The 8,640-nt window shown below is 44.7% G+C and overlaps 1 protein-coding gene across 2 annotated transcripts in view; it reads right to left on the reverse strand.

Moving 5' to 3' along the window:
- LOC111957357 (transmembrane protein 132D-like) overlaps positions 1-8,640 on the reverse strand; it is a 204,107-nt gene that overhangs the window by 87,057 nt on the left and 108,410 nt on the right. For both annotated transcript variants that reach the window (XM_023978126.2, XM_023978127.1), the window contains one exon: positions 2,133-2,319. In XM_023978126.2, coding sequence (XP_023833894.2) covers positions 2,133-2,319 — 187 coding nt within the window. The remainder of the gene's footprint in view (positions 1-2,132; positions 2,320-8,640) is intronic.

The raw sequence follows: 8,640 nt of genomic DNA on the forward strand, positions 1-8,640 counted from the left end.
ACAGTATGTAGTGTGTGTGTGTGTGTGAGGGTACTGTATGTGCTCTGTGACAATGTCTGAGGTTGTGTGTGTGAGTTGTGTACACAATGTGAGTCTATGGTGTGTCGTTTTTTTCTCTTGGGGTTTAGTGATGAAGAAGGTGGGAAGACTCAGTGTGTCATGTCCTTAAAATACATTCCACAAAGGAGAGGCAGCGAGGGAAAACCAGTATACTGACCAAGGAAATGGTCTGACACGAGTCTGCACTTTACAGGCCAGGGTACTTCCCTCTCAAACTATTGATTATAGGACTGGAGTAGGGCTGGACACCAACAGCCCTATATCCTGTCAACCTTATGGGTTGCTCATGTCAAAATGTCAATATCAGTAATGGAAATGTCAATCGTGCATTGACCAGGTGTAGTCCTGAGATATGCATTGAAATGTTAAGTCCCTCCATTACATGCAGTGTTATGACCATAGAAATATAATTACTAGAATGGAAATCTATATCTACTAGAAAGGGCATCTATTGCTAAGGTCATCACTGGCTTAATGGAAGGCTTCCTGAATAGAATACTGAATCAGGACAGGGTAGCTAAACATAAGAGGTTACATAGCACATCCATACAGTACACATCTGTAATCTGTTCTAATGTATTTGAATACACCATTCATCTTCTCATATGAGCCTCGCACCATAATGTTTATGCCTTAATTGATTTAGCCAAGTTTATCAAATTATTCTAATAGCAGGTTAAATATGATGGCTCTTTGTCGCTATAGAAAAGCCTTTATAATCAGCCTTGAACCATAAATCCTTATTCCACTCAAAATGTATAATGATTTCATCATAATACCAGGCACTATTAGTGATGGATTAGTGCATGGGTGTAGAAGTGTACAGTGCTTTCACAAAGATCCCAAGTCAGTCTATAATTCTGGCAGCCACAGAAACACCTTAAAATGCATTTCCTCATTTATAATTTTGCAAATACTGTATACCAAAACATGAGCAAATGTATCTGCAAATGAGAGAAATGACTGAGCCTTAAATGGATATCGTGCTCATTCTCATACCCACATAAAGCTCCCTCAGAGACAGTATGGAATACAGTTGTTAAAAAAGAAATGCTATTTATAATTTGTGTCAATGCAAAGCGTGGGTGCAAATATCCCTTTTATATGGCAGGCACATTATTGACACGTCAGACGAATGAAAGGAATATCAAAAGGGAACTATGGGTATAATCTACCTCTGTAAAAAAAAAGAAAAAAAAAAAAGCATAAATTATTTTGGAAATTGATCTGTGGGGTACAAGAGTTAGAGTAGCGGCATTCCTCTCAGCACAGCAACACAGGCAAATGCAGCCACCCACAGGCACCTATTATGTAGCTATAGGCGCTGCTAATATGGAATTATTTCTACTCGACAGTGCACTCACAACATTCATTATGCATACCGCAAACAGAAATAAAGCTCTTCCAGAAAATCACATATCTCAACACTGGCAAGCAACATGTCATGCTTGTAAGTGGGCGTAATTGATCTCTCTGGTATCTTTCTGTTGCTTTTCTGGATCTAACTCTGTTTAGAAAGCCAAGGCAAATGAGGCGAGAGATGTTCTGTGAAGTTCAATGGAGTAGCTTTGGTGAATCCATCCAATAGAGAGGCTAATCTGTATAGCAGCCTAAAGAGAGAAACACACCTGCAGGCCTACCCTCAGGCCACAGAGAGCCTCCAGGCCCCACACAGGGCCTGCTGAGGGCCACATGCACCCACTCCTCCTCCATTCCAAAACACACACTCCACAGGCAAAACACTGAAGCTAAAGGTCTGCGATTTCAGTGTAGTGACATCAGGAATCAAAGATCTAAGATTTCTTAGATGTGTAATGTACAAGACCTATACACATATTACTCCACAATAATAATATACAGTAAGTGATTGTACAAAATATGCAATAGATGTACAAAAGTCAAAGTTGTGAATAGAAAAACAATTATGTGAAGCATCGTCACTGCTGTGAACAGCAGGATGCACAGTGTGTAACCTACAAAACTGAGTGAACTTTGTGCTCTTCAGATCTCTGGCACAGTCCATCTGCTCTGTGTGTTGTAGTGATTGTGACTGGCTGACTGGCACCACTCACCATGGCCAGGGGCACAATGCCCCCCAGGTCCTTCTGGGCCAGTCGGATCTCTGTCTCTGCCTCCTGCGTCGTGGCACGGCTGCCCGGGTACTCCACCTGCCACGTGATCCAGCGGCTGCCCAGTGGACCCAGGAAGCTGTCCACCTCCAGGTCCACCTGTAGGACTCTCTGCACACCCTCCTCAGACCTGCAGCACAGACAGAGAGAAAGAGATGGGAGAGGATCAGTATTCTATTAGAAAGTAATAGTGTGTCCGTCCATGAGCTCTACCAACACACAGTCCTAATCGAATTATTAAAAATAGTGGAGTCTGATGACTAAATCAATGTCCCTGACATTTTAGACTGTGCATCTGCAAAAGGTCAACTCTGGTCCATGGTATGATATGCACTGTTAATAGCTATTTCTCACAGCTCTATATTGACATTTTTCATACTGCCCATACGGCTACAGTTGATCTGTACAGTACTGTAATACATATTCATCTTTATCTCAGAGGGAGGCTACAAGTAACTGTCTGGACATGAAGTCTTGGGTGTTAACCACTGCCCTCATTTGCAGCAGCAGCACAGTATGAATATATAGCATTACAGTATATGCAATGCAGGGAGAATATACAGCAGGGCTGCAGACAAATGGAGAGCGTTGATAATATCATTTCCCGGTGACACCATAAGTCTCTGGTGCTCAGAGTTTAAATAAATAGCCAGGAGGCAGCAAAGGTCAGCTTTACACAGACGCAGGAAATGGAAATGGCACAAGATCTGTTAGCCTTGTCTGGCGTGTCAAATGGCAGGGCTCAGGGCCAATACATTTCACGCACTGTCTCCGAGGCCCAACGGCACTAAACAGCATCTCCTTCATTTGAGGCTGACCAGAAAGAAAGAACGAGAGAGAAAGAGAGAAATATGCACCCTCTCTGAATCTCTTCTGGTGCTGCTTGGCCTCAGGACAACGACGGCAGTTTGTCTACTGTATCTATGGCACATACAGTATGGCACCCTACAGATCAACACATCTAATTACTTTCCCAGCTTCATTCCAAGACCGCAAACCAATTTGCCCATTTTTTTTATTGTGGTGGTGAACAAAGAACATGCGTAGTACTTCGAGAAAAGACATCTGAGCAAATATATAATGTCCTCAATTATGAATGTGACTCAGAAAACAGGAAAACTATGAATAATAGACCAGGCGTTTTATTTGCTGAACCCTGGGTTTTTGTAAGGCACATACTCACTTCCCATTCTCTTATTTATTTTCAATCAGAGAGAATGAGTGATTTGTGTCCTAGCACACAACAACCCAATTTCTACAAGAAACGGAAGTGAGTATAAATATTTAAAAAGACAACCAACCAAATAACTTGTGCCGCATTCCATAACAGAGTAGCAATCAGTGAGGAGAGAGCTGGGTTGTGCTGGGCTGTCAGAGCAGTGGCATGGTAGAAAACGGCCTTACATAACTGCTACATCCAGTCCCTCTGTCAAAACAGATGGCAATTTGGGTTGGAAGACCAATAAAAGCGTTGAGGTCATCAACCAAACAACGATGACAGCTGATGAACAGATTGACCAGAGTTTATAACCTTTGAACGGTATGTACAGTCACAGGACTGCACTTTGGGCTGTGTCACTGGTAATCTGAAAAATGCCCTAGTTTCCTCACCCACTCAGATTTCAGTGCAAACATGATCCTCTGGTAACATCAAATTCAGAATACAATAGAATATACAAAGTACAGAGTCAAACTAATGAAGGTGTCTAAGGAGAAGCAGGATTCAGCTGTGCATGGTATGACGTGAACTCAAACACTGACATTATTTCACCATTTGTCTCTTCTCTGAGCAAATTCTTCTGCATAGGAACAGAGAATCCATTCAGGTTTTTGATTTAGAGATGTCAATTATTGCCCTCCCTACGGCATCATAGGTGGCATTTTTTAATAACTGCTGTGAAAATGAAGGACTTTATGAGGTTTCAAATTTCATCTGAATATAGAACACCAGCTCCTGAGATATCAGGGAGATACAATTGCAGATGACAATTTTCTTTGTTCTATGAGCGTAACCTTAACACAGACATTCTGCAATTTTGAAAACTGAAAAATCTGACTGCAATAAAATGTTTGAATAATGAAGACAGTAGAAAATGAGATATGAGGTGAGAGGGGAGGATATGGGAGGAGATGAATGTGAAGAATGAGGAAATATCTAGGAGAAGAGGAATTCACATAGCTACATGTGCATATTATTTTGGCCCTTTAACTTTGATGACATCACCTTGTTCATGAGAGCAGTAGCATGTGTTAGAGAAGTCCTGGTGAGCAGCCACAGTAATGCATATTAAAGGAGAATTTAGCTTTTTTTACAACCAAACCAAAGGGTCCAGACACTTTTTTTGCAATTTCACTTGTTTGTGCGAAATTTACCCCAACCAGCAATTCACTTCCTCATTGTTGTTGTGCAGTACGGGGGCTCTGAAAGAACATGAACGAAGGCTCCAAAAACACTCAAATATGTCCTTTTAGAAATGGAAACTCTCAGTATAGTGATGCATGTCTTTAAATGTTGTACATGAAATTGTTTCATTCCGAACTTTATCCTCCACGTTATATTCCATTTTGTTGCAACTTAGAGATTTGGTTGTAAAAAAGCTAACTTCTCCTTTAACACTTGACGGACTGGTGTGGGAGTTCTACCATGCAGGTAGGGTTGACAAGCCTGGAAAAAACATTATTCTACAGCATAGTAACACTCACTGTGAGTCACTGAATAGGAACAGGTGCTATAGGTAAAATACAGCGTGAACGTGTGAGTGTCTTAGTGCTTCTATTCAACAGAACTTGTAAGCTGTCAGAATGTGATGCATTTAATTAAATGAAGATGTCACGCCCTGATCTGTTTCGCACCCCCCTCCAGGTGCTGCCCATCTTCCCCGTTAGCCCCTGTGTATTTATACCTATGTTCTCTGTTTGTCTGTTGCCAGTTCGTTTTGTTCGTAGAACCTACCAGCATTTTTACCTTTGCCGCACTATTCTGGATTACCAACCTCTGCCTGACCCTGCCTGCCGTCCTGTACCTTTGCCCCTGTTGTTGTAATAAACATTGTTACTTCAACACAGTCTGCATCTGGGTCTTACCTTGAAATGTGATAGTACGAACTGGCCATGACTGACCCAGCAGACTTGGACCAGCTCCGCTACGCCATCTCCTCCCAAGGAGCCACTATTGGTAGGCACGAGGAGTTGCTTCACGGTCCAATGGAGGGGTTCCAGACTGTGGCCAAACGTCACGACCAAGCATTGGACACATTGCAGGAGCAATTCCATGGGCTGTCTACTAGGCAGCCTATCACGATGCCTCCCGCCCCGCAGTAACCCAGCTGGTAGCAGAGCCATCACTCCGGTTTCCCGGGAACCCCACTTACCTCCCCCGGAGCGCTTCGATGGAGAGTCGGGTGTTCCCTCGTATGGAGCTGCAGCCTTCCTCCATCCCCTCGGACCTCTCTAAGATAGCATACCTCATCGCACTGATGTCCGGGAGGGCCCTTGCCTGGGCTACGGCCGTTTGGGAATGACAGTCGGCCGTATGCATCAGTCTGGAGGAATTTGTGGCGGAGGTGAAAAACATTTGAGGCTCCGGTGTCCGGGAGATTTGGAAGTTGTTTGGCAGTTACTCCAGCTTCGACAGGACTCCCTCAGTGTGGCAGACTATGTGGTGGATTTCCGCAAGCAAGCAGCGGAGTGTGCCTGGAACTCGGAAGCACTGTTCGACACGTTCCTACACGGATTATCGGAGGAAGTAAAGGACGAGCTTACAGCCCAGGAACTACCGATGGATCTCGACTCACTCATCGCTTTAACCATCCGGCTCGATGGTCGGCTATGGGAATGTAGGAGGGAGAAGAGGTCTGATTGCAGTCCCAATCGCTCACTCAAGGATCCCAGCTTTCATCTGATGAACTCCGGAAGTCCCTGGTGTCTACGTTTCTGAGAAGATCTGAGCTGACCCAAGTTCATCCAAGAGCCTCCGAAGACTGCCGATTCACCTCTTCCCGAGCCGAGGCAGCTCGGCAGGGCTAGGCTGTCTCCAGCCAAACGCATACTCAGAATTGACAACCAAAGTTGTCTGTGTTGTGGTACTGCCAGTCATTTTGTGTCTACCTGTCCCTTCAAGAGACCTAGCTCATTCGTTGGAGTGAGTACTCTGGTGGGGATTAAAGAAACATGTTCTCCCCTTACTCGCCCCCCTCTCCACACCATTCTGCTGTGGGGCAACCAGTCCACGTCTCTCCAGATCCTCATCGACTCGGGGGCCGATGTAAGTCTTATAGATGTTACCCTGGTGTCCGAGCTGGGCATCCCCACTCAACCCCTCTCCATTCCCATGAATGTTAGAGTGCTGGACGGGCGCTCTATAGGCCGGGTCACCAACCATACCACCCCCATCAACCGACGAGTGTCAGGGAACCACAGCAAGAAGATCCAATTCATGCTAGTTGAGTCTCTGCAGGTTCCCGTGGTATTGGGATTCTTTTGGCTCTTGGCCACTTCACTTCCGCAGCACCAACCGGTATCCAAGAAGGTCAAGCCAGATGCGCTGGCACGCCACTATAATCCCGCGGCTACACCCCCGGAAGCCCTTCTGCTGTTCGTCCTCTGTTGCCCCGTACCCTCCGTATATTTCCTACCTTTCCTGTGTCTAGAATTAAAACCATGTCTTACAGCCCTTTGTCTCCTGTTACCAGCGTTTTTACCTTTGCCCCACTACTCTGGATTACCGACCTCTGCCTGACCAGAGCCTGCCTGCCATCCTGTACCTTTGCCCCTGTTGTAATAAACATTGTTACTGCGACAGTCTGCATCTGGGTCTTACCTTGAAACGTGATAGAAGTAGACTTAAGGTGTTGAGACAACTGTTGCTATGGAGTCTGTCTGACCTTTTGGGTGATCAAATTAAGCTAATCAACGTCTGAAGCTGCTAATGTTACTGGTAGAGAAGAAACTTTACTTAATTTAGCCAATAAACTACAAGAAAGGCTGAAAATACTGTCTTCTATTTTTTCAAAACACTGGTCTCATCACAGGGAAGCAGGTCTGTCCCTCCAGCCCCTGGGACCGACAATCTCTCAGACTTCCAGCATGGACTCTAATTCAATTACACCAAAGGCCTCTGGATGTGTTCTATGCGGCTGGGCTGATAATCACCTGTAAACTGTCTGTGTTGTTCTACTGAGGCAGGGATGGGGGCCAGGTCTCACAGACAGACAGCTAAGCCAACAGCACCACAGAGAGAAGTTGGGGTAGAGCTAGATAAAGACTGTGGAGGAGTGAGGAAAGAGCATCTGGCAGGCTGGCTGAGATGGGAGGCTGGAGAGGGACCTGACAATACTGAGAGTCCTGACTCTGGCATGGAGAGGAGAATGAGCAGACAGGCTACACACAGGAGAGGCCATCTCAAACCTCTCAATCGCCACAACACAGCATTACCAGCAGGGGGGAAATAAACACATTGATAAGACCCATCAATCAAATAATGAAACATCATTCTAACATTTGCAATGAGAGAGGTACTCATTTAATACTAAGTCCTTTACATACAGCAGGATGTGGTTCATGTTGTATTGTTTTAGTATTTCTGATACGGTCTGAAACTCACATTTGAGATACCTGAGCTATTTCAGTCACACAAAGCTAACAAAAGCCCACCTTGGTAAGATCAGGCTAGCTATTACGTTTTAAGCCCCAAGGAGTCTAAAGAAATAAAGATTTCAATGTCACAGAGAATAAACTGACAGAAAAAATAAAACAGACCTTCCTGAGGTAATTCCTTTCTTGCAGTCCTCTCTAGAGGAAGACTATAATTGAAACTGGCTCTATTGTCCTATTATCAGAGCCAATGTTTCACTGTGACACTGTCATTTAATCTCTGGGAGATGTGATAGGGGCTTCTGTGTCCTCTCCCTTACACCGCTGGGGCTTACACTGCGACACAACCGTCAGTGGTGTGTGTGTCTTTGGAGGGGGTAGGTTGACATTTGGAGTGTCAATATCTCTATTTCCAGATCTTGAAGACAGAGCACTTCCATCCCTCTCTTGGTTTTGTGATATTAGAGAAAGAGATTGACTTTCCCTACGTCTGACACAATCATCTTGAACATGTGTAAAACATACATAGCAAATTGGACATGGAGAAGTCCACACAGTCTGTAAAGATGAGGAAATAAGTTGGGGCCAGTGTGAGATGTGGGGATGGACATATCCTGCACACAGCCAGTAGAATAAATGCACTACATTATACTACAAGGAGGCTTTGCAGGGAGGGTGCAAACTCCCCCCAAAATAATCAAATTTAGGGCTCCAGTGGTGCTTGAAAACAGTACCCTGAATGTCTGCTGTTCCCATGCTCCTCAGGGTAGAACAGTGATATACCAGCCCTATGCATATATCTCTCTCTCACACACACACACACACACACACACACACACACACACACACACACACACAC

Source organism: Salvelinus sp. IW2-2015, linkage group LG33, assembly GCF_002910315.2.
Source record: "Salvelinus sp. IW2-2015 linkage group LG33, ASM291031v2, whole genome shotgun sequence".
In the NCBI taxonomy this organism is placed as follows: domain Eukaryota; kingdom Metazoa; phylum Chordata; class Actinopteri; order Salmoniformes; family Salmonidae; genus Salvelinus; species Salvelinus sp. IW2-2015.